Consider the following 25,846-nt stretch of genomic DNA (forward strand, 5'->3'; position numbering starts at 1 on the left):
CAGTAACAGCTAAAAAGAAAAGAAAAACATAAAACAATCCCGCTGTAAAAAAAATAGGTCAACGAATTGCGAGCAAAACAAACGCAGAGGCAATGAAAATACCATCGGATAAAACAAGGAAGCACAGGCGAGGTGCTCCTTAAAGCGGAAAATCATCAGAGGTGAGGAACAAATAGAAATGTTCCTGATCACAAAGGAAACAAGCGAAATTAAATGCAGACAAGCGAACACTATGCAAACATGGTAAAATTGGTTTGTGGCCTGAAGCAAAGAAAATTTTCACAAATTCAAACAAAAAGGTTTTTTTTCTCCGTCCTTAATTTGTGCAAACACAATATGCCTTAAAGTTAATACAAAAAACATACAAAGTAATAACATTTTCACTAAATAAAGGAATCCCTTAAATTAAAATCTTAAATGCATGTATTTTCATTTCAACACGTCCGCAACCACACAATGTTTTCCTTTAAATTTCAAAAATGGTTTGCAATGCAAATTGTTTATTTATGCACCGTGAAATATTTCCAACAATTTCGAGTTGAAAAACAATCGCGAAAAAATCACGGCAAGAATAAATCTCCACCTGGTTTTGCGCTTTTCAGCGAAACGGCGAGCGGAATTCGTCCCAGCAAATGGGTAAACACTTGAACAAATACAGAAATGATAAAACGCACATTAAACTAACAATAACACGGAATATGTACAAATTGTTAGTTAAATAAACCAAAATTTTTGTCGAGAGCATTTTCTAGATAATTTTTTATTTTTGTTTTGTGGTTTTTGATTATACACCATTTAGGGCTCGTCGCCTTTAATACTCATTTTGTGGTTAACAATTATCCAGTCTCGTTTGAAGTTATATAAATAAACGTAGCGAGTGCCACAGAAATAATAATTTGCTTTAACAAACAGAAAATAAATATTATGGTAATAATATGACGGCTCGCTCAATTCGAGAGGTGAGAATGTTTGTCAAGTAACGTTCTTTCTATTATTAGATGGTTCGATAACTTTTGTTAGTCATCCAATAGAGTGAAATGAAGATTGACGGTCCGCAAAAGTTTTGCCGAAGCTAAAGAAATAACAACAATGAAGCACAAGATTAAATGTGCGAACATTCTACATTGGCCAGATAATCATCGTTGGCAAATTAAATATATATCACTGGTAATTCAATTGAAATTAAAACGAAATTAAAACGTTCGTGTACCAGCTCATGTTTAGCGACACTTGAAACCAGTCAAGCAGTCGTTTCGGTAATAAATCGCAGCGATTACAATCTCAGAGTATTTATTTAGTTAATCGCACACAATGCCGTCAGGTCGTGACTAATTTTTTTGTTAATAAGCCGAAATATTTTCGCATTTTTTATATGCGTTTATATGGTTGCCGGATTTTAGTAGCCATTGCCATTTAATTAGGAGCCGTAAAGAATTATTGAGAAATGATGGGGATTTTAATGAACACTCAATGTGACGGTGGCTCATCGTGGTTCCGTCTAAGGGCATTAAAACTAATGCCCCACCCACATCATAAATCTCGAGAGATCCAAAGATTTGGAGGAACAGCATGTGACAACGTTCAAATGGCGAAAAAGAAAATGTGTCAAAGTAAAATCCAAGAAAATGCGGCGGAAAAACAATGCCAAATGGCTTTTCACATGTCGCAGACACACAGACCCACTTTGTTCCACATTTTTGATGAACTTGCTCCGAGTCACGCCAGAATGCCTCATGAATTTACTCATGAGTCTTAAAACTTGAAGATGAGTTGAGGATGGCTGGGTTGAGCCGAAAGGAAGTGAAATGTTCAATTTGAACTTTCAGTTTTTTAGAGACAATGGGCCAAAATGGAAAGTTGTTGGCTCAAGCAAACACACGCACCACTTCAACACAGTCAACACAGCATTAGGCCCACAGACTATGTTACCCCACGAACGCCATTTATGTGGGTGGCACATCATTATCATCAGCAGATTACAGCGATTTTTCACATGTACACCACCGCCTGGGAGACAATGAAAGAAAATACCTGTGCGACAGACTTCGGAGCAGCCTTGCAACTTGACATTAAGCTTGCAGAGCTGCCACAATCAGTTAAGAGCATCAGGGGATCTGGGCTTGGCTTGGCCCAAACATTCAATCACCAGAGGCCGACACTTCATCGAAATTAAATACGCGTCAAAACAATCGACAGTAATCAAACAATCAACGACAAAACAAAAGGTTTAATTCACCTTTGGTTGGATTTCTTTCGTATTGGAAGCTAATGTTTTGTTGAATATCCCTGACATTCCATACGGAAGCTAAAACTTAACTATATTTTTATTTATAATGTAAAGCTTTTATAAATAAAATATGATGGTATTAAATTAATTATAGCACTTTTTAGCTATAAATAAATCTTCGACCTTCAATGCTATCCGAAAATAACAGAAAGGAGTAATTCCGGGACAAAACAAATACAATTGCACAATAAAATACAGTTTTTGTGTGCGTTACAAGTAAGATAATAGCCAATAAATCTTAGAAACTCATTACAAATAATTCCCAACATTTCTGGAGATTTTTTGAAATGATTCACATCGGCTGTTCGGTGCATCCCACTGAAAATGGAAAGTGCATTGAGTCACGAGCTGAAGCAAACAGTTTCACAGCTGTCCGGCTCATTAGGTGTGTGTCCGGCGTAATAACCGATCCGCACTGGACCAACTTTAGTTCGTGAGAGCCGAGGGCAACCGCCACCGCCAGCAAAGAAAACAAACAAGTTTGGAAAATTGCTGACCAAAAGAAAATACAAAGCTGGCGAAAAAACGGACTTAAATCAATTGCGAACTGCAACTTGTCGTTGCCAAAAAACATTGCAAATGTCTGGCAGTGGTTGTCGTTTTGGTTGGTGGTGCGCTGGCCGAGATGGTGGTGCAGTGGTCGTCACTGGAAGGCATTGAGTCGAGCGAAGCAACTAGCCGCTAATCAATCAGTTCCCATGAGCACAATTTCCAGCAAAATGCCCCCACGTAGACGGGGCTAGAGAAAACCCCCAAAAACGAACCAAATAAATATACAATCAATGCGTAAATTGCCACAAAATAAATGCCAAGGAAAAGTAGAAATTAAGTCCCTAAACGGATTCGAAAATAGGACTAACTGGTTGCAGGATTTAATCGTCTGCAGACCCAATTATTTCTTAAGATAACAGATAAAGAGACTTGAATTTTCAAGTTTTTTTTCACAAACCTTTTTGTCTTAATTGCTGCAAAAATAGCTGCCCAAATTATGAGTGCCCACGACGAGGGCGTACGAAAACATTTCAGCCAAAGCAGGAAGCCACACCCTGACCCTGCCCCAAAGAAATACACCCAAAAAATTAATTAAGAGCGGCTTCCTACGGATGGTTTAGGTTTGAGTTCAATAACGCAGACTTCTATTGACAGGCAAAAATAGCTGAGGGAAAAAAGCTTTATAAAACTGAAACCTTTAGTGCATTAATTTCATAGCTCAGCTGGGGCATCGAGAGATGAATGACAATTTGCTTATTTGCCTGGTTAGTCACAAAAAATACGAGCTAATGAAACGGTAGTCGACGACACACGCGCCCATTTTTATAAAGCAATTAACTGTTGCCGATTTTATGGCCCCCGGGCTCATAAAAACTGAGCTCAGCCAACAATGATGATGATGGGCTGTGGCCACCCTTTGCTCCTCACTCGTCGGCCGGTTGCAATGGCTGCTTAAACCAATTAAAAGCTAACAATATCTAGTATAGCTAATAGGCGATATGTGTACTCAACCAATCAGGTTAGTGGCTTTTCCCGCACACCGATAGCCGTCGGCATTTTGTTCTTTTCGGAGGCACTGCTCAACTGCGCAGATAAGAAAAACTCACCTGAAAATAAACAGAAAAATATATTTCAGATTAGATAAGATTAACACAAAGCAATGGCGATGATGGGAAATTTATTTATGATCTGATTCAAACAGGAGTTAAAAGACGGATTTATGCCCGGGATGAAAAACAACAACGTTTATTTATATACCACACTTATCTTCAGGGGTAAAAATAATTATCTACTTTAACGTAGCAAACAATAAAATCAGCAGAAAAAAACAAATCTATAAGAAGAAGCCAAGTAATCTTTGAGATTATTAAAAAAAGGGGTCCACTTGCAACCAACATCAGCATCAATCAGCAAACGTCTTGAAATTCCTTAAAATTTCTTAAGCATTTTATGGGATCATAACAGAAATACCACCTTTGAAAATTGATGTATTCATCTGCTTAATTCAGAAACTCAATCAACGGGAAAAGAACTCTTCTCAATTTCTTCGACTGTTGCTATAGTCTTGATTCGGGGCCATTATTCTATTTCTGAGCATATTTATAGGATAAATGCCTCACACTCCGGTACAACTGCTTCTGTTCGTGAGCTGCTGCCATCGCTTCTAGATTGTTTATTTCTGGAGTAGCCGAATGACTTTTCCGGGCTACGTGTGGGGAACACAAACAAGAAGATGATGCCGGCGGAGGGCAAAGAAAAGCGGACAAGCGGCCACCACAAAGTTCACGACCTCTTGTAGCTTAATTTTACAACAAATTGCTTTCGTTTTGTTTGAGTTTTGCCATTGCATTGGGACTTTGCTTGATTAATTTTTCTCATACAAAATACATAACAATTTTGTTCGGTCACTTTCGGAAACCTGTGTAAACACAGCGCCTTTCCCAAAAGAAAATTGGAAACGGCTGTGTTCCATCAAGTTCTCGTTATCCCTTGGCTTGTTTTTATTACACGAGAAAAATGTATGAAATTATGCGAGCACAATGTACATTTATAAATATATAACATTTTTGTTTTGAAAACTCACAGCTTGCGTTCTGGCGGAAATCGAATATATATTTTTTGTACAGAGTCTGAGAAATGTTTGCTTTCGGTTGGCCTATAAACGTAGGCCATTGGAAAATTATTTGTAGCTTATGGCATTTGGAGAAAGTTGCATTTGCTGCCGCTTTTGGATCTGGCAACTTATGGCGGCTGCTTATGTCATGTTTATAATATTTTTTCTCTTCTCCCATAATTAGCTGAAAACCATTCGATACGGCCCAAATTTAATAGATCGAATAAAAGTCATGGGAAGACGCGTCGTATAATCAATATATCGCCCATACGCCGTGTGACACACGCATCAAGGTAAAACACCTCTTTCTTTGCCAACACCACTTGATCACCACCTACCCGAAAACGAAATAAAAATGATATATTATGTACTCAACAGCCACCAACACGTAATTGTGTGTATAGCGTAATGTGCTTGACCAACATTGAAGTGTGGCCAACAACTCGTTTTGAAACAAAAGCCAAAGCTGCCGCCTTTTCTTTTTGCGCGCCCGTTGTCTTGCCTTGAATGGGATTATTATTATAATAATAAATGGCTTTAAGTACACATATGTACGCACATGTAGGTGGGTAGTCTTAGCCACTTGGATTTGGGCTGAGTGAGCAACTTGTTCTTAACACCTTTGCTTTTCTTTTCCTTGTTCTTTGTGGCCTTTTCGCCCACGTTTCTTGTTTATTTTTAGTCTGGCTCTTCGGGCTCTCCTCCCTTTCCTTTCCTTTTCTTTTAATTTATGTTTATTTTCATTCGTTCGCCTGTCTCCGCCTCAAGTGTCGCTTTGTGTGACAAAATATTTATCTGTGGGCTTTCAAAAGTGCGTGGAAAACCGGAAAAGCCTACGTAAAGCTAAGAAAATGCAAGTGCACTCGATCTTTTCTATACATATACATATTTAGACACGGTGCATATGCCAATGACATTCAGCTGTTGTCAAGCTGTTGATAAGCCACAAGTCGTCCTTGGTCAGCAAAAAAGAGGAGGAATGATGGGAAGTTGTCAACGTGGGCAGTTGGCTATTTGAAAGTGAAGCTTGGGCGAAGATTTCAGGGCCATATGTGCCTTTAAAAAGTGCCATGAGTTGATTAATGAACTACCCACTATTGTAAGATCTCTCTAATGTTGAAATTCACTATTTTAATGTAACACAATTGAGTAAATTTAAACGAGAAATACCTGAAAATGTGTTTATGGGATTAACCATTCTACTTATTTTATTACAAACAAAGGCTCTCATTTCATTTATTATTCACAACCCGCATGCAATTACTTACAGTCCCCCAATAAGGAAACTCGTCAATTTACATAACTGCATGAAATATAACCCTTTAATTTGAATTGCTCGAATTTAATTTATTTGAGTTCGGTTACTGCGAATCTCCCCAATCAAAACAGAGTTCCTTGAGTAAAAACAAAATGTGACTTCATTGAGGAGCTGGGCAATTAATTCATACGCCTACAGCAGCCGCATGATTGACATGAGCAACGCTTGGGCGTCCATATAAAATGGCTTTTAACCCAAATACGCAGCTACAAACAAAACGTGGCTGGCTAACTCAGCACGACATTAAACATTTATGGCATATCAAAAACCGAAACCAAAGAAACTGCCAAAAATGAAAATCAATGAGCCAAAGGTAAGGCACGCAAAGTCACAAAAAGACAAAAGCCAAAATGTAAACACAAAAAATCGAAAGCAAATGCAACGACATTTCCTCCCCCGCACGCTGAACGAACAGCTGACGGAAAATGTCAGAATACGGGATCCCTAAAACAATTTTATAAAGCATTTTTTTGAAATTCGCAAGCCTTTCACTCAAAACTTTAGAATGATTCAAGACTGCAAACTTTTGGCCCAATGCGTTTGGCGAAAATAGAGCAAAATTCGAACGGCTGTTAAGGCCCCAAAAGAAAAACGCCAAAATGCCATCAGATACAAATGCACAGATACAACTACACGCAGCTACAGATACAGATACATCCGACAGGTTAACACAAGAGAGGACGTGACAACGTCGGAATGACTTTGCCTCACAAGATTCATTCATGCTGCAAAAAGCAAACACGCGTATCTTCTAGCATTTCCCAACTGCACTCAACGCGTTAAAAAAGTAACGAAATTGAGATACAAAGATACATAGATTGAGGACACTTGAGTTACGAGTGTTACAGCTACTTTTCAGAAGCAAAAAAGGTGAAAAGCCAGAGGAAATAGTTTTGTTTGGACTGCGAAATACTCTTTAGTTTGACGAAATCATAACTATTATATGTTTTTATAAATTTAGCAAAGATAACATTTAGTAAAGATAACCGCCCTAGGAAGTCAGATGGATTTTTTAAATTTAATTTAATTTGGAAGCAACCTAACGGATATGCTGCATAAGTTATTGGGGTATGGAAGCCCATTTGCATGCCGAATGGAATTCGAATCTTGATCTGACGCTTACAATTTCCTCTTTTTCTCTTTTTATGTTCTTCGCTTTTTGCATTACTCCGCTGTTAATTGTCTCGAATCAATGATGCTGCTCATGGCTGCGAATAAACCGAGAGATAAGGAGCAACTATAGCTGGTTGGGCAGAGTATCTCGATCTCAATCTGTATTTGCAGCGGTATTTCTACTTTTTGTCTATGCCAGCACGCTGTCGTAGTTTTTGGCTCTAAGTTTGTTTTGTTTTCCCACACATGACGCATTTTTGGGTCATTGTTCGTACTCAGATGTGCGCTATGATGATTTCTTTTTCATGTTTTTTAATAGCTCTTAATCGCAGAGCACACGCCCCAGAGACCAAAAAGTGGGGAAAGGCGTTTGACGCCCAGTCTGTTGACAATTTGACTTTTGCTTTAATTTTTCTCTTTTTGGTTGTCAAGTGAATACCTCATTATCTTAATTCCCCACTTAGAGGTTTTATTATCACTACATATTGAGATTGAGAGCTTGTTAAAGGTTGCTTCGTGGGTGTATAACAATTTTTATTGTAGATCATAATTATTCTCATATAGTCTTTGCCATTATTTATGAAATACTTTTCAACCCCTAAACTCAATAAAAGTTTTGCATTCCAAACAAGCTAGAAGCACTTGCAAATTACCTAAACAATGTTTAAAGAATTTTCCCAAAGGTTTGCCTAAACCCCTAAAACTATTTTCCCTTTTGTTTCGGGGTGGAATTTGGCTTGTCCAACTTTTGAGCGGCTGCCCGCATTTCACACGCAAACGGAGTTGCTCCCTGGGCATTTTCAAAAGCAATTGAAAATTAAATTGATTACGGATATAAATCGAATGGCAAATGCACATCGGAACAATAAAAATGATTCACTTGCGGCCGCTTCAAGTGGCATCCATCGGATGCCCATATATGTCGAGGAGTTGCAAGTTCGGGTTGAGAATCGCAGATACCGGCGACCATATGGCACTGAAAGCCAAAAGGCAACTTCAAAGGCAGCATAGCCACAGTGTTGCCTCTTTGTGTCTCTGGCTCAAGTGTCCCTCCTCCTCGGGCCCCCTCTTTTTTTTTTTTTTCCTGCCTTCGCGTTCGTTATCAAATTGTTCAATTTGTACAGTTCGTCGGCTGCCTGCCTGGTGGCATATTAAAGCAATTGTCTAATGCCACATGGCTGCTGCTGCTGGTAGTCGCGTGCCTCGTCTCAGGGCAGGCAGGAGGTGGTGCACAGAGAAAAAATATAGCAACAAAAACGCTTAATTCCATAAAGCTGGAAGCCTCAGCCTAATTTGTGAAAATTTATGACAAAACCAGTTTGATTGAAATATTCAATATCATTTGTTAAGGTTTTTTTTTAGTGCAATGTTTAGGGGGTGGGAGGATGATTCAAGAATGGGGCGCCATGCTGAAACTTCCATGTGTTGTTTGCTGTGTGTGGGGAAGAAACCCGAGCATGTGAAAAATATTTTAATTACGCGCTTCTTTGTTTCACCATTATATTTTGAGTTTTTTTTTTTTTTGAGTTAGCTATTTTTGTCAAAAACAATTCGTTCTGCCACAATAACAACAGCGAACATTTGATGCAGCCTGGCTATCAAATAACTTGCCAAATGACGTAATCCCCGGGTTTGAGTAGGTGGGGGAGCTCGCTTGAAAATTGAAATGGTGCAAAGTACGAAAAAAGACATACATGGAAACATAGATATTTTCCAAGGAAAACGCTAATTGAAGGCTGAGTGTGTGTTTTTTTTTACAGGCTGGCGGGTTGTGCAGCTGCCTGGCGACGCTCCATAAACAAATACATGCGGAATTTAAGCCGCCAATAAATTGTGCTTAAGGGCACAATTTCTGTTCAATAAATACACATAAATTAATTCAAGCTCAAATTGTGCAACAACAAAGCTTAAATGTAATACCATCATTAGATAATAGGATGGCATCCCATCATCAAATCTGTCCACTCCCAAGCACTTTCCATGCCGAATCCGATCGGGCGCAACGAAAACTCCACCACCCCCAGAAACTTTCGGCCCATTGGCCAACGATCAATGCCCTTTTGATGCAATCTACTAACTGTTTTGCCCGATGTCAATAGCTTCATTTGCTTTTTGAGCCACGGTCAACTTCCGTGCAAACGCATCGATGCGTTTTTGGCCGACAGCAAATCACAAATCAAAACAAAGCAGCCAACGATCGATGGTCATGACAAAAGATTTTAATTGAATTTGAAAACGCAATGAGACGTGTATGGGCAGGGGATCGAATCGAATCGGATTGGATCGCATGGAATCGTTTGGGATCGATTGCTTTTGTGCGGGTGGCAAGGAGGGAGGAGGAGGCGAAGCGGGGAGGGTTACGCGTTCCGCATAACAATTGTCAACAAATTTATGAGCACGTCAGTTAGGGAACCTGGAACCCAAACCAGCAAGCCGTGCCTACGAAAATACTAAATTAAAATGCTCATGGCAGCTTACTACTATTTGTGGTGCACAGAGAAAAAAAAGGTAAGGGAAAAATAATTTTATTCACTTGTTTTATAGCCTCAAAAATTAATCAAAGCGTTAATAAAGTATTTCACATGCAACTTTTTAAGCATTAGTGCATAATTCTTAGGTTTCACTTCAAAATGAACCCTCTAATTATTTTCTGAGTGCATATCTTGCAAACCTAAACAAAAATCAACTCGATCGTAACGCTGGATGATCAATGTATCTCTTTAAAAGTGAGGATGGGCGAATCATTTGTTTGTCTTTCAGCCTCGCTGTGTTTGCATTCAACTCGGATCGAAGACCAGCAGCCGCATTAATGTCAACGAGCCACTTCGATTTCCGATTTTAATGACTCTACCAATCGTCGGGCCCCCATTTCAGTTTCTGACCAGAAGAAAACAACGCCCTTAAACGGTGAAAATCCAACGAAACCAAATTCCAACAGCTATGGTGGCAGGCGAAAAACCATTTTCCAATAATCTAATTTTAGATGAAATGAAACACATTTCAAATTTTCATGAAAAATGTCGGACGGAGTGAAAGAGAAAAAATTCTGTATCCGAGAAATGCCGAGGAACACATTCGGCCAACTATATATACACGTTTTCAAGCACGTATATATATAATTATATATGTATGTAGATACATATATCGGCCGTATAAACATTCACGTTGCGGGTGTACGTAATTTGATTTTGGTCTGCTCTTTTCTGGCTTTTATCTCGCAGGTTTCTCGATGCACGAGGTATACAAACTTGGATGCGTATCTGACAGATATACACCTTGAGATGCAGTAACAGCAAGCACAATTTCTATATTTATAACACCCAGGTGTAGGCCCCAGTGAGTTTGAAAACAAAAACTAGGAATCTATCATATTAAGAGGCTGTTGGCGGTTGACTGTTTGCTGTTTGCTGCTGGCTGTCCTCAGCCCAGGTAAACAAACGTCATGCGGAAGATGTGATATCTGCGAGACCAAAATGATATCTCAGACTGCGATATAGTACGTGCAGTTATGCTTGGACGCCGGTAATCCGAGATCCGAGAGCTGCTCGGGCCTCTTGACGTAGTCTTTTTTTATTCACACAGTCTAGGCACACTTCAACTGTGCAAAATGCGACGACTATGAATAGCGTAGAGCCGACTCGCAAAAGCACAACAGATACAGATACCGCTGAGATACAGATACAGATTCGGGCGAAGAAACGTGCTCCAGCGGCGTGTGTCATAAAGCTATCTAACAGATACAATGCGAGTGTTTCGCTGGCGGCCGAAACTCATTCTTCGTTTTGTTTCGATTGGGGCGTGAGTCAGATCCAAAAAACAAACAACACTCGTCAAAATAACAACAAAAATTTATGTCAGCAGTGCCAAAAGCAATGAACGAATGAAGACGATAAAAAAGGCGGCAAATAAACAGAAGGAATAGTATATACGAATATCTATATAGATGTACAGTGTGAATCGTGAGTTTAGGATAGAATGTCAATTCCAGTTCAGAGAGCAAAAAAGCCCATAATTTTTACGTTTAAATGTACTTTAACTAAAGTAAATATTATCACAAAAAAACACGTTGTATAAAAAAATATTTTAAGCATCCAGATGTTTTTCAGGAAGGTATTTAACCTAGAAAACCGGAATAAAATGCAAATTTGTATATTGAAAAAATATGCATCGCGCACCAATTTAAACCAAATTGATTTGAGCAAATTGGTCACCAAGTCATTAAATATTGATTTAGAAAAACGTGTTTAGGTCTCCTAAATCTTTGTCGTGCTTGTACTGTCTTACAGCTGTGAAACGCACAGTAAATACATAGATATTTCCACACAGACAGCTATTCAAATGTAATCGCAAGCTGTGCATTTCAAGTGAACGGGCGAGCGCCCAACAGGTAGCCAACGGATGATTGCGAGTAGAACCCCAAGCCCAAAACCCGAAGCAAACATTGCTGCACACCCGCAATAATAAAAGCAACACACAAAAAAGCAGAAGCAAAAACAGCAACCGCAACCTCAAAAAGCGGCTATTGCTGATTTTAGTGTTGCTTGAGGTGAGGCAGGAACCTAATTAGATCTCTCGCAATATTGCTGACAGACCGAAAATATATGCAGGTACATTTCAAAAATGTTTTAAGCTACTTAACCTTTTTTTAGTAACATACAAAGTCAGCAATTTGCTTGCATGTTCTCTGAAAGATTAAAATAAAATTGCAAAGATTTGAAAGAATACAAATCAATTGGCATTTTTGATTTTATTTGATTTTAAATAATTCCTGCCAATTAAAATGCAATGGGGTAAAGTGATACGAAAAGAAAAATGATTTGGCATAAATCGGATAACATGTTATTCAATTATTTATAATCCAGTGGCATTTTGTTAAAAGAATGACATGTAAATTCAAGTCAAGACAATAAATTGTATACCCTTTTATAAAAGGGTAAAACATAAACTCTTTTTGGGTTGCCCGGCCGACCGCATGTGAATGTTGAGTTTGGCCCGCATGTCAAGCTAACGAAAACAAAAACACAACCCAGCGACGACAGCAATTGAAAAGAGAAAGTTGCAAAATGAGAAAAACACAAAAACTTCTAGCAAGTTGAAAAGTTGAAAGCCGTTAGCGGTGGCAGGCAGTAGTGGGATATATATTCACTATAGTGGACAGCGGTCAATTCGGGTTCCCAGGTCCCAAATCCAGTCCGACACCCTCCCACTAAGCTGATAAGCCAGCGAGAGGTGGGTTCGAAATCTCGGTTTGTTTTGTATATTTTTCTCTTCCTCTCGGAATTTTGAGTCTGGTGGAACGAGTTTTACAAATTGTCAACGCTTTGCTTTTAGCAAATACAATTTGTAGACAGGCAAACTAGTTTGCAGCTATGCCAGAAACGAAACCAAAACAAGAATGAACGCTTTTGGGCGAGTTTTCCGACTACAAGATACCTGGTAATCAATAATCTGATCGGTCTAGATAAGGCAGAAGAATTCTTGGATATTTTCTTAATTAAGAAAAGATCCCGATCTTGCATCTTATTACTTAGATTATTTATAATGGCAGGACGCGATAAATAGTGACATCTCATAGTAAGAATAATAATTATAAAATGTAGTAATATATACTGGCCTCATCGATAAGATTTGTAAGTTCAAGAGTGCTCTAGTGAACTGAAGTACTTAAAAAAGTCTGCAATTTTTTCTTGCCTACTAATTTTCGATCTTTAATAGTTATTTTTGCATACCCTGACACTCTAGCGGTATACCTAGCAATCCGCAAATACCGCACTACGAATATCTGAATCTGTGTATCTGTGCAACATAATTTTGTCATTACGAGGCGACACACACACCCTCGTGACCGGCCTGCATATGGGCAACAGATGTTGGGCAAATACAGAAACGAGAGCTCCGATATACGAGATACAAGATACAAGATGCGACCAGGTAGTGACACGCCCCCGCCCCTTTTCCGCCCCGAATGTTGACTTTTGTTGGTTTGTCTTTAAGCGTGTTTGCTGAGTTTGTTTTTTTTTGTGATTTTTTGGTTTTTGAGTGGAGGCGTGGGCCGCGGCGGCGATTCATGCATCTTTCGGATAAGTTTGCTACATTTTGACTACACAGAAAAAAATAATTTCACTTCAATATAAAACTACATACTTTCTATAAATTCCATGTTTTTATATCTTATCAAATTAACATCCTTATATTCGTTCAAAATTGTCATGTAAACCCATGAAATGGTTTATATCATTTGAACGTTTTTCTCTGTGTGGGGGTTTCCCCCCTGGGGTTTCAAATCTCTGTCTCCCCGCTCTCGAAATCTTCCTCTCCTTTTTGTGTACGAATGGCCGAGTCAACAAAGAATTCATAATAAGAACAACAAAGGCTGCACAGGGCAGTCAAGTGTGGGGCCAAAAACACAAAAGGAGAGAGCGCGGAGAGAGTTTAAGTAGTGTGCGCTCGCGAAGGGGCGCACAAAAAGGAAGTAACTAAAAATAACAAACATCTCGTTTGGGTTCCTCCGATGTAAGGTGGAATGAACTCAGAACCCGCGATGGAGAAGAGGAGAAAAGGAGACGCCGAGGAGACAAACCAGACACGCCAAGATCCATGCCCCAAAACTGATTGAACTACAGTGATCACATGTTAATCGATTCCCAAAAGCTGCCATACTGACAAAATTGAAAATTAAAAATGAAATCACCTACTAAAAATAAAATCTTTCTCACCCAATTTTGTTCAGGGGTTCTTAAAGAAAATGTGTTGTATTTAATGCCTGCAAAACTTTGTAATACATGTTTACAATAAATCTTGTCAGATTCCAGGAATTAAAATGCTTTTTAATTGTTTTTCTAACAATAAAGGGAAAGGTATAAATCAAAAAGCCGATGCTGGTCTTTGTGTTTTTCACTACAGTTATATAAAAGCTAATTTCCTTAAGCTACTCATTCTTTCGCACTTTCAATCTTTAATTATGCAGTCAAAGTAATTATTTTAAAAAATATCCTAAGTTTTATTCCTAATACTTTGATGGACAGGTATATGATTTGTTTTCTTGCTATCTAGGGGGTTTCCCAGGACTCGGCGACTTACCTTCATCGAGCAGACGTTCGACGTGGGTGAAGACGTTGGGGAAGGCGGCCAGCTGCTTGCGGTCCTTGAGCAACTGGGCCAGATAGTCGGCGATGCTTTGTGTGCTCTGCTGCTGCTGCTGCGGGGTCAAATGCGGCTGGGGGGCGAGGGGCACGACCACTTGATGAGGAGCCTGCTGCGCCTGCGCCTGCGCTTGAGCCTGTTGCTGCTGCGCGACCGCAACAACCGCTGCTGCCTGTTGCTGCAAGTGCTGCTGCAGTTGCTGTTGCGCAACGGCTTTGCTCTCACAGACACTCATTTTTTTGTTGTGTTTGTGTGTGGGTGTTTGTTGTTCGGGAGGACTTTTTGTTTTGTTCTGGACGAGATTCTGGTTTACAACTTTGAAACTTTGACGTGGTCTCTTTACTTTCTTTACTTATTGCACTTTTTGCTACTTTTAACACCTTTCTGTGGGAGTTGGAAAATCCATTAAGATTTGTACGCGAGCAATATTCAAAACGGAAAACGAAATGAAAACAACTCCACCCAAAAGTATTTCTTTTTCTACGATCGCCAGCAACAACAACGCAGAGAGAGTGAGAGAGCGCAGCAAGTCGAAAACGAAGACAAAAAATTCCTCGGTCTCTCACGCATACACGGGCAAAATACAGTAAAACTGTATATGCGACGGAGATGAATGAAAGCAGAATGTCAAAATACCTCTCTCTCTCACTGGCTCTCTCCCTCGCTCATTTGGCTGCTGCAACAGCAAATACAACAAAAAAAATTTAATTTTTCTTCTATGCAAATTATTGTTCTTATTTTCAATGGTTTATGGCTAGAAAAGGAGGAGTTCCTTTGTCTGGATATCCACGGAGGGGCAGAAGCCTTGAAATTAACTCGAAATGCTTTAAATTTCGCAGAAATATGCACAGTTGCTGATTATGTATTTGTTGTTGCTGCTAGCTGGCGTGGGCTTTTATTTCGTTTTACTCTTGAATGTTATTAAAACACACTTTGATGGGGAATCCTTTTTGTTTATTTTATATGTTGTGTATTCGAGACGGGGAACAGCGAACGGATCTCGGGACTTTGCTAAACGATCACTCCTAGTTTTAGTTTCCTACGACCGATTTCGAATTGAACCGAGAGAACTGGTTGCACAAAGTAGAGACTGACAACCACAACCGATCGAAGCAAAATTCAAAAGACGAATGAAAATGAACTGAACGCAAAGCGGAATGAACGTGCAAAACAAACAAAAACAAAATGATCAATTTTAAAACGTTTCTGAACTGGTTCCAGGGTTGGGACAGGGTGTCTGAAATCAAGGTGGTGTTTTCATAGCGCTCTCGCCTCTTCGTAAGAGGCATGTGACATCATAAAGATTGTTTTCTACTATAAAATTATATAAAACTCCTTACTTAAAACAAAAATGTATAACCACTTTTATGTTAAGCAACAAGGCTTGTAATACAAATTAGTTTTTCTATTTTTTGGTACATACACAGAACATAAGAACTAAGATATCAGAAAAAAAATTTTAAACGAGTTATTATCATAACACAAAATTAAAAAAATATTTAACAATTTTAGATGTTTAAAAATAAAATCAACCATTTTAATGAATCTAACCTAGAATATTAAACAATTAAATCAAAATCTATGCAGAACGTACGATAATTCAAAAGCTGTGACGTCAATATTTCTCATGTTTGACTCTCTTGCCACCATACACTAACAGCATTAATGATCGCTCACCGTCGTTGCCACCTCGTACAGATTTGCGCAGCTGGTCAATTTATTTAATATATTTTCCTGAAAAATGGCTAAATTCAATCGAATAAGTAATCAATTATTCCTAAATTATGTAAACACGTAACTAGACAAAGAATTTTTGATATTATTTAAGTGGTTAGTTGTTAATCGACCACAAACGCAGAGTGTTGCCACCTGGTCGCTTTGTCGGCAACACTTTGGCGCGTTGGCGTTGAATATGAATCAATTAAGACGGCAGCAGCGCACGGAAATTGCTGGCTGATTAGAACGAGCGGCATTTTGTTTAGAGGCTCATATATGTGGGGGCTTACATCTGGCCCCAAAACACCATGCAAATGAGACCCCAAGTCCGTAATGGCCAAATGTTGGTGTTAACTTGGTTAACTCCGTCGCGAAATGTATGTGGGAAAATTGGCATTCGCGAGCGTTTCGATGGACGCACCATATAAGCGACCCTAGGCCGGCAACAACTTTTACTTTCCATCGCAAAAAGACACTTTTCGCTGCCTTCCGTATTTCACATAAACAGCACACAGGAAAAAACAACTTTACCATATGCCCGATATCTGAATATTTAAAATTGAAAGATTTTGTGTAACTTATATTTATTGCACCGGGACATCTGCCACATATTGCTATAAGTGTACAACGAATTTTGGGCAAACTTTGGTGGTAATTATTCGCAGTGCAGCGGCACCCGCATGCACTTAAATGAGACGTGAAAGTTTGGAGTGGACAAAGTGGACATTGGATTCGGGTTGGCCATTCCATTGGAAAGCAGGCGCCCACCACCGGACCTCCTCACCTGGCCAAGTTTCTTAGCCTGGCCACAAGTCCCACCAAATTCGTGTGCACTTGGCTCAAGCCGATCGTGTCGGATCGTATTGTATCGGTCTGTGTGTGGGCCGACATTATATTATACGACCCCATTATACAGTTTTACTGCCATCGAAATATGTGTCAATGTGCGCGGCGATTGAGACATTGTATGCTTATGGATTTCCGATTCGAATCTCTGGGGCAAAAGACCAAAGACCGAGGCCCTTTCCAATCCGCACACCCACGGGGCCAAGTATTTCTCTTTGGACATCTGGCTGATCCAAAGTGCCAACTTTTCCGTGGGCCGCTAATCTCTGCAGGGCTTTGGAATTTTCCTTTTTTCGGTCTTGGTCCATATGTGGTGTTTTGCTTTGTGTGTAGGTCGTTTTAGGTAGCACTTTCGGTTTTGAAAAACCGAAATGGTTGCTAAACAAAAGTTTTCTCGTAGCTGTAAAGTGTGGCGAGAAACTATTCCAAATAGAGATCTCAATTCAAAACACAACATTTTATTTTTTTTAAAGATTATTTACCAAAACTTTAATATCGGTCAACACAACATCTTAATCATTTAATCGCAGCCTTTAAGAAGAGTAAGTTATTACTCTTTTACTACGGACAGAAAAAAATTGCATTTGAAATGCATTTCAATTGTTTGACCAATTCGCCGCTTATAAGGAAATGGTTCCACCGATTGACAAACCGCCAGGTGAGGCCAACACTCCGGGAATCCTTTTTAGTCAGCTGCACGTTTTGGGCCGAATGCAAATTTGGCCAAGACATTTAATGCCTTTGTGCATTAAATGACAGATTAAACTTTTTTAATTTACCGCCGACACAGAAGTCTGCGGTGTGAGAGTGGGTAATTAGCAATATGTTGGCCAAAAGCCAGGCAGGCGTCCATTAACCAGTTTCCAGTTGTTTCCATTACGCATGACACGCGGCCGTGTGGGCGCCTCCGGTTTTCCAGCTTTTGAGCATTTCAGTTTTTGAGGCCCACAAAGAACCCGAGCTGCAACACCCACACAGATGCGGTGTATCTGTCAGATAAGCCCGCACACCTACATATGCAGGTCGAACAGCCACCAAAAAGGTCTAAACATATACACTTTTGACCCCAATTGGTCGAGTAAGCGGTGGAACTTTTAATCCTCAGAGAAAGCGAAAACTAAATAAAATTCAACATGTATGAAGATGTAAATGGACCAAAAAAATAATAATATTAAAAGAGAAATGTAAATTTTGGAGTAAATTTAAATAAGTTTTCTTATGAGCTCTGGAAGTTAAGTTTTCGGTGACGGACTGTTCATGGAAAACTAAGAAATATCTGATTGGTCAAAAAATCGAGCCTCACCGAAATGGCAAGTTAAACTAAGTGATTTCAGGAATGTAATCACAATGGTTTAGCATTAATTGTTGCCAAGTTTTGGGCTCTATCAAATTTTGTTGCGGGTCACCATTTGTTTATGTTTCTAACGACACTTTGGTCGCCTGTGCGAATGCGTTTTCTGTGTCGCACGCCGCGTCCCACAGGTGGACCCAAACCTGTCCCCCGCCTTCCGTTTTCCGAGTCCATTCATAAAGTTTCCACTTTGCATATTGTGCCCGACCAGCTGATTGGAGCCAACAAGCCGCAGACTAAGCAAAACTAAGCGAACCACGATCCGCAAAGTGCGCATGAATGAGTAAACTCAACAACGCTGGCTTTTTCATTCACAGAAAAGTCGTTAGCTTGGCTTTTAGAAACAAGTGTTAATGCCGAGATGAGTGGGCGGGGCAGCGGAGGGGCGTGTGTGGGCGTATGGCGTTGTGGTCTTCAGCATTCGTCATGCCCACGCCCCGAACAACATCTAATTTGCTGATACATTTCCATGGCTGCCAGGAGCTGCGCACTTACAGTCGAACGTCTATAAACCGAAAAAAGTTCAATCTGCAGTTAAGTAATTTTCAAATTTGTTATAAACGAAATTAGAAACAGAACTTTAACTTTAAAAAAGTTGCGTTAATTTCTAACTATCAATCTATAAAGCAAATTATGCGTTATCAATTGATAGATCTATAATCCAGTTAAAGGAAACTGAATTTTTAATCTAAGGTAAGCTTAAATGAAAATATTTAGGAGACTTGTAATATCATAACCATTTTTCGGTTAAGTAGGTGATGGAATCTGAAAAAAGGGGGCGGGAGGAACGAGTTTTATTGGACAATTGATCACAGTCCAATGCTGTTTCAATTGGCAAATGCATGTGCAGTGGGCGCCGGCAGTCAGCAATTGATTAAGCACCCGATTATCGATTAGTTGGGCCAACACAGCGCGTCGCCACAGTTTTAGAGGAACCGAGCGAGCGTGGGCCATAAACTGGCACAATTTAGCGGGCGAAACACGAAATAAAAAGCGCGATCGCCCAAATTTGGGGAGGCGACTCAACTCGTCTCGACGGCGACAACAATAAACATTTGAAACAAACAAGCCACAAATAAGGAGAAGCCACATCCGCATCGAGAGATCGAGTGGGATGCGAGTGGATGATGATGCCCGGCCAAATGGTTACGTGAATTCGTGAAATGGAAACATTTACTTTTATATCTTTTGCCTATATGTATACACACTGAAATAAAGAAGCAGATTTACAATCGCAATGGTATCTCTGCCTAGATCTACAACTAACGCATAAACTTCTTGGCCTGGTCTCGGTTGACCTGCTTGAAGTGTCGCTGCTTGGAGGCCGATCCCTCGTTCATCTGCTTGTAGAATCCGAATCCGCCACCGCCCACCCGCTTCTCGGGTCGCTCTCGCTTAGCCGCGCCCACTTTCAGGTCGACCACGGGCGGCACTAGGAATCCAAAGCTCTTCGCAACCGCCTGCAGGTCCAAGGTGTTCACGTTGAAGATCTGCTTCAGCTGGTGCGAATCGTAGGCACGCACGTATGACTTGAACGCCTCCTTGGCCGACTGGTTGAGGAAGTAGTTCTTGGCGATCAGCTTCTCCAACTGCAACGGACAGAGAAAGGTTTGTAAACGATAAGTATAAAACCCATTTGGCTCAAAGAATTGGGGTAATATGGTAATATGGGGTAAAGCACCCACCTGCAGTTGAATATCGGCAATCTTTTGCCAGGAGAACTCGAACTCGTTGAGCGGCACCTTGGCGGCCTTAAGGTAGCGCAGGAAGCCCAGCTCCTCAGGTCGCATTAAAAGCAAAGCGTGACCCGAGGTGCCCGATCCTCTGGCCGTTCGGCCCACCCTGTGAATATACTCGCGGGGATCATCTGGGGGATCGTACTGCACGATCCAGTCCACCTGCGGAATGTCCAGTCCACGAGCCGCCACATCAGTGCACAGCAGAATTCCCGACTCGGCGTTGCAGAACTGGAAGAAGGTGGTCGTTCGTTTCGTCTGCTTCTGCTTGCCATGGATGGAGGTCACCGGCAGGTCAATGTAGTTGAAGAGTTCGTGGTGGTACTTGACAGACATGCAAGACGAAAAGAACACCATAACCTTCTTCTTGCGATTCTTCTTGAGGAAAGTGAAGAGGACAAGCAGCCGTTTTTCTGAGGGGCAAACGATGTATCCCTGTTCGAGTCCATCGACGGTCGCAGTGTCCTGGTTATCGTGCACGCCCACATAGATGGGTTCCGACTTCAGTGCCAACTTGGACAGGGCTTCGATGCGAGCCGTTTGCGTTGCCGAAAACAGCATTGTCTGGCGGCGTTCTAAGGAAATACAAGGTTATAAAATAAGTATCTTTTATGTTTTGAGCTCATCTTTACTCACTTGGCAGAAGATTGATAATCTGCTTCAATTCCTCCTCGAAACCAATCTCCAGTATCCGATCCACTTCATCAATAATCAGGCACTGCAAGTTCTTGTACAGAAAATCGGGAGAGTTTTGCAGATGATCCAGAAGACGACCCGGTGTGGCCACCAGAATGTTGATGCCCTTGCCCAGCTTCTCGCTTTCCACCTGGCGATTGGAACCGCCCATTACCAAGCCGTAGGTGTGGTGGTGGTGCGCCATCAGCTCCTTGAGTACTCCGAATGTCTGCATGGACAGCTCTCTCGTCGGAGAGATGATGATCACACCGGTACCATTGCGTGGCATAAAACGCAGTTTGTTTATCAGCTCGACGGCGGGAATAAGGAAGGCTAAGGTTTTGCCGGAACCCGTCTGGGCAGCACCCACAAGGTCGCGACCTTTTAGCAGGGGTGTAAGGGATTTTGCCTGGATCTCCGTCATTTCAGTGAAGCCCATTTCTTTGACGGCTCGCAATGTGGCCTCGGAAACGGCTCCTTTCAATGAGGCAAAGCTCCGATCATCCGAGTCCCGGTAATCCAAGGCAGCTAGAGAGGATTCCACAGTAAATGGCTCATCGTCTTTCGTTGGTTTGCCGTTCTGTGGCTTGGATTTGTTGGGCAACAGCTTGGACTTCTTGGCGGGCACGGGCTCATCTTCATCTGCAATAAGTATACTTTATTATTTGGGGTTTACCTTCCTTGTGCTTAACATTATTTTGTTTCTTTCAGTGGATTTTAAAATGCATTTCATGCCTGCCCTTGCCAGAATTAACTCACTGGTCAAAAGCTGCTCAAATTCGCCTTTAAATCATCATCATTTTATTAATCATTTAAACCAATATTCTAAATCTTTGCAATTCTGTCGTTTTTTATTTATTACTGACCTTCTTGCTGTTCATCGTCTTCACTGCCGCTCGCTACATCCTCATCCTCCTCATCTTCTACTTCGTCGTCCACATCCTCGTCTTCTTCTTCCTCCTCAGCTTCATCAGAATCTGAATCCGAGTTGGCCACCTGAATTTGTTGCTTCTTTGGCGGCTTTTTCTGTTGTTTCTTCTTTGGCAGCGGCGCCTCTTGGAAATCCTCCTCTAAATCATCGTCTGATGATTGCAAAGTAAACATTATATTCGTGGCTGACTTAAGATAGGATCCAATTTATACCCTCTTCCTTTTCCACAAGCTTTTTGCTTGGCTTCGGCTGGTTCTTACTGGGCTTATTCCCATTTTGTTTTTGTGGCTCTTGGACTTGTGGCTTGTTTTTACCCTTTTTCTGCGAGAGCTCCTTCTTCTTCTTCTCCCGCTTTACAATCTTCTTCATCAGCAGCTTCTCCCGAATCGACATAATGCAGTAAAAATTGCCTTCTTAATATACTTTACTGGTTAAAAACAGAATTTCAGAATATAATACAGCGCGCACGTGTTGCAGCCTGAATTTGCCATTCACCCCGAAGCAAACGATATTCGCACAGCTGTGTTTATCGATAGTTGCGGGGATATCGTTTCCAAAAAAAAAGGAATTTGAAAACAATTAAATATTTTAAATTCATATATATTTAACAATTTAATATGAATAATTCATTTTTAAAATAAATGTTACTTCTTCCAAACTTACAAACCTGCCCTCAGTTTTATTATTATTTGGCTTGTTATCACCAAAATAAAATGACGAGGGGAATCACATTCTCATATCATTAGATAAGGAGTTTTGCTTGCTTAAGAAGAATCACCTTTTTAAAGGGTTTTAGCCTTGAAATCAATTGAGAAACCAAATCTTGTTTCTGGTTTTTTTTATTCATCATAAAAAAAATCACATTTAAGGCACTGAATTATCAAAAAAGGAAAGCGAATCACAATTTCTTCTCCAAACATAACAAAAATGCAAACATTTATATATACCATCTGATCTTAGTCCTCATAAGGTTGAATTATTTAGGGTTAACTCTAATGTGACATTATCTGCTCCACATTCTTGCGCAGATCGTTGCGACCACAGTCGCCCAAAGCGCGACAAAGCCGAACAAGAAAGTGTTTGGGATCGTGGCAATCGTCCTCCTCGATGAGCTGCAGTAGTCTAAGAATCTGTGACTTGAGGTCGTGTGGATGCCGCTCCTCGATGCTATCCATCGTGCCTTCGCCAATGCCCGCCGAACGGCCCAACCGTCGCCAGTAGCGTCCTAATTCCTGAGATATCTTGTTAAAGACAGCCGTTCGCTTGCGATCCGTAAAGGCTACCGGAGTGACATAATTCTGGACAGCAGGAGTGGGTTGCACAACAGCAACAGAAGGATGAGCTGGTGAACTCGGGCCAATTCGGAGTTGCTGCCGCAGTTCCTCGGCCAGCCGAAGCTCCTGATACAAATTAACAGTGTTTTCCCGGAAGTTTTCGGGCGGTTTATAGCTGTCTAGGGCCTCGACTACTTTCGGTTGATTGCCGGAAATTCGCCGAAGTGGCTCCACATTATCTTCGGCCAGTTCGTCGGCTCTTTCTAGACAGTCAATCAGATCCTCGATGGAACGAATGCAATCCAATCGTCGCCGCGAGCCAATCTCACCGACGAACAAGGCCTTCAGCTCCTCTATGTCAGCCGTGCATTCTTCGATAGCTATTTGTTTAAGGATGTCGTAGCTCCAGTGGTTGCCGCCCGTCATCGTGATAAGTTTATCTAGGTTCCGGTTGCAAGCGACGGTTTTTACGTCGATCCAAAGTTGCCAAGCTAAAGATATCAGTTTCTGTTGCAGTATGACCGTATGGCCAAACAATGTCTTATCAGTCCGATATCGATCAACAGATTTGTTGACAATGACGACCACCGACAGCAGAGAGTGGCATTCCTATAAACATTTATCGATAGTTATCGATGTTTGTTCCAGCTCTACACAAAGCCTACAATATATGGAGATCTCTATAAACGTATTTGTTTTCCTCGTCTACCTTTTCGTCGTGATCTACCTCCAGCATTTTGTGAACAAGTATACGGAGTTTGTGCGCAGCCTTTAAATGCTGGGCCTGCAGACTTACGCCAGCTCCTCGGAGGGTGAATCCGACCACGAGGATGCCGCCGCCTCCAAACCCGATTCTCAGCCCGTTCCCGCTCATCTTCAACCCGTGGACAAGACGCACTCGCTCTCGACGACAATCGCCATCTGCGCTGCCCCAGCGGTGGTGCCCCTTGGAGCCTCGGCCGTGCCACGAACTCTGGATCCCACGCTCAAGGAGGTCACCTACAATCCGCGCTATGAGGAAATGTATGCGCCGGTAAAGGGTCCGGAGCACCCTGAGCTCACCATGCAGCAGCGGGCGCCCAGGAACACACTCGCCGGCTACGTGGAGAAGGCTCACATCAATGCTTTTGAGTTTGAAAACCAGCGACGCACTTTCCACACCTACGGCTATGCTTTGGATCCCAGTGTGGACGAGCAGGCCGATGGAAAGTCGTATGTTGGTGACCTGCAGTCCGCTTACGACGACAACGGCAAAACGGTGTTCGAGGCTCCGAAGGCCAAGAAGCAGCGCAAACAGGAAAAGAACGACCATCCGGAGGACATCGAGGGATTCCTGGGACCCTGGGGCAAATTCGAGAACGAGGTGACGGTGGCCAAGCCTAACGAACAGGAGCGCGCCGAGCTGGACGAGTTGCTATCCAAGCGGCATAAGCGCGGACGAATTCCCGAGGACAAGCCGCTCGAGGAGAAATCCACACTGCACAGTGAGTATGCGAAAATTCAGTTAGCCATCGAATATTTATCTTTAATCCCGCTTTTTCTCTCCCTTTCCAGTCAAGGATGCCTACGACTACCAGGGCCGTTCGTACCTGCATGCTCCGCACGATCTGGGCGTGAATCTGCGCTCCAATGCGCCGCCACCCAAGTGCTTCCTGCCCAAGGCGCACATACACACCTGGACGGGCCACAACAAGGGCATTTCCTCCATCCGCTGGTTCCCCAAGACCGCTCATCTCCTGCTCTCCGGGTCCATGGACTGCCGTGTCAAGCTGTGGGAGGTTTATGGCGAGCGGCGTTGCATTCGCACCTTTTCCGGGCATCGCCAGGCCATCAAGGACATTGCGTGGAACAACAGGGGCACCAACTTCTTGTCCGCCTCGTACGATCGCTACATAAAGCTGTGGGACGCGGAAACGGGGGATGTGGTCTCCCGTTTCACCACGCGCAAAATGCCATTCTGCGTGAAGTTCCATCCAGATAATAGCAAGCAACATTTGTTCGTTGCCGGTACATCCGACAAGAAAATCATTTGCGTAAGTAACCCTATAAGGTGCAGCCATTAAATGCTAATCAAAATATTTTTCATTCCACAGTGGGACACTCGCAGCGGAGATATTGTGCAGGAGTACGACCGGCACTTGGGCTCTGTTAGCACTATCACCTTTGTGGACGACAATCGGAGATTCGTGACCACCTCGGACGACAAATCGATGCGAATCTGGGAGTGGGACATTCCTGTGGACATGAAATACATTGCCGATCCGACCATGCATTCCATGCCGGCCGTCACTTTGGCGCCGAATGGCAAGTGGATGGCCTGCCAATCGCTGGACAACAAGATCGTCATCTTCTCCGCCCTTAACCGCTTCAAGATGAACCGCAAGAAGACCTTCACCGGGCACATGGTTTCTGGCTACGCCTGCCAACTGGACTTCTCGCCGGACATGAGCTACTTGGTGTCGGGCGACGGTGACGGAAAGTGCTACATTTGGGACTGGAAGACGACGAAGATGTACAAGAAGTGGCAGGCGCACGACGGCGTCTGCATCAGCGCACTGTGGCATCCGCACGAGGCCAGCAAGGTGGTCACCGCCGGCTGGGATGGCCAGATTAAGTACTGGGACTAAAGCTCAGCACAAAATATCGTAGATGTAAGATAAACCGATTTGTAAATTAACTGATAATATTGCATACCTATTATGTTCAGATCGAAGTGTTTTACTGCCTTTGGGGAGATGCTAGTAAGGTAAGCTATTAATCCACAGTGACAAGCCCCCTTTTTTGAGATGTAGCCTTTATTTACCTTGGGTCGTGATAAGAGGACGCCTGCGCAGTGCGTGTGAAAACGCAA

General features: G+C 41.9%; 5 protein-coding genes across 10 annotated transcripts in view; 2 read left to right on the plus strand and 3 right to left on the minus strand.

The window, feature by feature from the left end:
• LOC108099394 (protein held out wings) overlaps positions 1–15,613 on the minus strand; it is a 36,821-nt gene extending 21,208 nt beyond the window's left edge. For 3 of the 6 annotated variants that reach the window (XM_017202894.2, XM_017202893.2, XM_017202898.2), the window contains exons 1-2: positions 15,399–15,612; positions 14,404–14,850 (exon numbers count right to left, since the gene is read on the minus strand). In XM_017202894.2, the coding sequence (XP_017058383.1) occupies positions 14,404–14,701 (298 nt within the window). In that variant the 5' untranslated portion in view covers positions 14,702–14,850; positions 15,399–15,612. Of the gene's footprint in view, positions 1–14,403; positions 14,851–15,398 lie in introns of all 6 variants that reach the window. The other 3 variants (XM_017202896.2, XM_017202895.2, XM_017202897.2) reach the window with 2 other exon arrangements.
• A 3,921-nt stretch (positions 15,614–19,534) lies between these two features.
• LOC108099369 (probable ATP-dependent RNA helicase pitchoune) lies at positions 19,535–22,221 on the minus strand. The gene is made up of 5 exons (XM_017202862.1): positions 21,934–22,221; positions 21,657–21,872; positions 20,752–21,432; positions 20,065–20,690; positions 19,535–19,968 (listed from the first exon to the last, which is right to left on the minus strand). The coding sequence occupies exons 1-5, from the start codon at positions 22,112–22,114 to the stop codon at positions 19,642–19,644; spliced, it is 2,031 nt and encodes a 676-aa protein (XP_017058351.1). The 5' UTR covers positions 22,115–22,221; the 3' UTR covers positions 19,535–19,641.
• A 321-nt stretch (positions 22,222–22,542) lies between these two features.
• On the minus strand, positions 22,543–23,524 carry LOC108099377 (fas-associated death domain protein). Its single transcript, XM_017202870.2, has one exon. It carries the CDS (start codon positions 23,419–23,421, stop codon positions 22,714–22,716), a length of 708 nt encoding a protein of 235 aa, XP_017058359.1. The 5' UTR covers positions 23,422–23,524; the 3' UTR covers positions 22,543–22,713.
• A 141-nt stretch (positions 23,525–23,665) lies between these two features.
• LOC108099379 lies at positions 23,666–23,770 on the plus strand. The gene has a single exon (XM_017202872.2). The coding sequence runs from the start codon at positions 23,666–23,668 to the stop codon at positions 23,768–23,770; it is 105 nt and encodes a 34-aa protein (XP_017058361.1).
• LOC108099370 (pre-mRNA-processing factor 17) lies at positions 23,771–25,701 on the plus strand. Its single transcript, XM_017202863.2, has 3 exons — positions 23,771–24,479; positions 24,550–25,028; positions 25,089–25,701. Exons 1-3 carry the CDS (start codon positions 23,771–23,773, stop codon positions 25,620–25,622), a joined length of 1,722 nt encoding a protein of 573 aa, XP_017058352.1. The 3' UTR covers positions 25,623–25,701.
• Positions 25,702–25,846: the final 145 nt, after the last annotated feature.

This window comes from Drosophila ficusphila, unplaced genomic scaffold (genome assembly GCF_018152265.1).
Source record: "Drosophila ficusphila isolate 14025-0441.05 unplaced genomic scaffold, ASM1815226v1 contig_791, whole genome shotgun sequence".
Classification (NCBI taxonomy): Eukaryota; Metazoa; Arthropoda; class Insecta; order Diptera; family Drosophilidae; genus Drosophila; species Drosophila ficusphila.

Excerpts from the sequence above, each read along its gene's own strand:
- LOC108099379 (XM_017202872.2), top strand. The coding sequence starts at position 23,666 with ATGGAGATCTCTATAAACGTATTTGTTTTCCTCGTCTACCTTTTCGTC.
- LOC108099369 (XM_017202862.1), bottom strand. The coding sequence starts at position 22,114 with ATGTCGATTCGGGAGAAGCTGCTGATGAAGAAGATTGTAAAGCGGGAG. Across the intron at positions 21,433-21,656 it reads AGACGATGAACAGCAAGAAG|ATGAAGATGAGCCCGTGCCC; the intron begins GTCAGTAATAAA and ends TACTTATTGCAG. Across the intron at positions 20,691-20,751 it reads GATTATCAATCTTCTGCCAA|AACGCCGCCAGACAATGCTG; the intron begins GTGAGTAAAGAT and ends GTATTTCCTTAG.
- LOC108099370 (XM_017202863.2), top strand. The coding sequence starts at position 23,771 with ATGCTGGGCCTGCAGACTTACGCCAGCTCCTCGGAGGGTGAATCCGAC. Across the intron at positions 24,480-24,549 it reads GGAGAAATCCACACTGCACA|TCAAGGATGCCTACGACTAC; the intron begins GTGAGTATGCGA and ends CTCCCTTTCCAG. Across the intron at positions 25,029-25,088 it reads CCGACAAGAAAATCATTTGC|TGGGACACTCGCAGCGGAGA; the intron begins GTAAGTAACCCT and ends TTCATTCCACAG.
- LOC108099377 (XM_017202870.2), bottom strand. The coding sequence starts at position 23,421 with ATGACGGGCGGCAACCACTGGAGCTACGACATCCTTAAACAAATAGCT.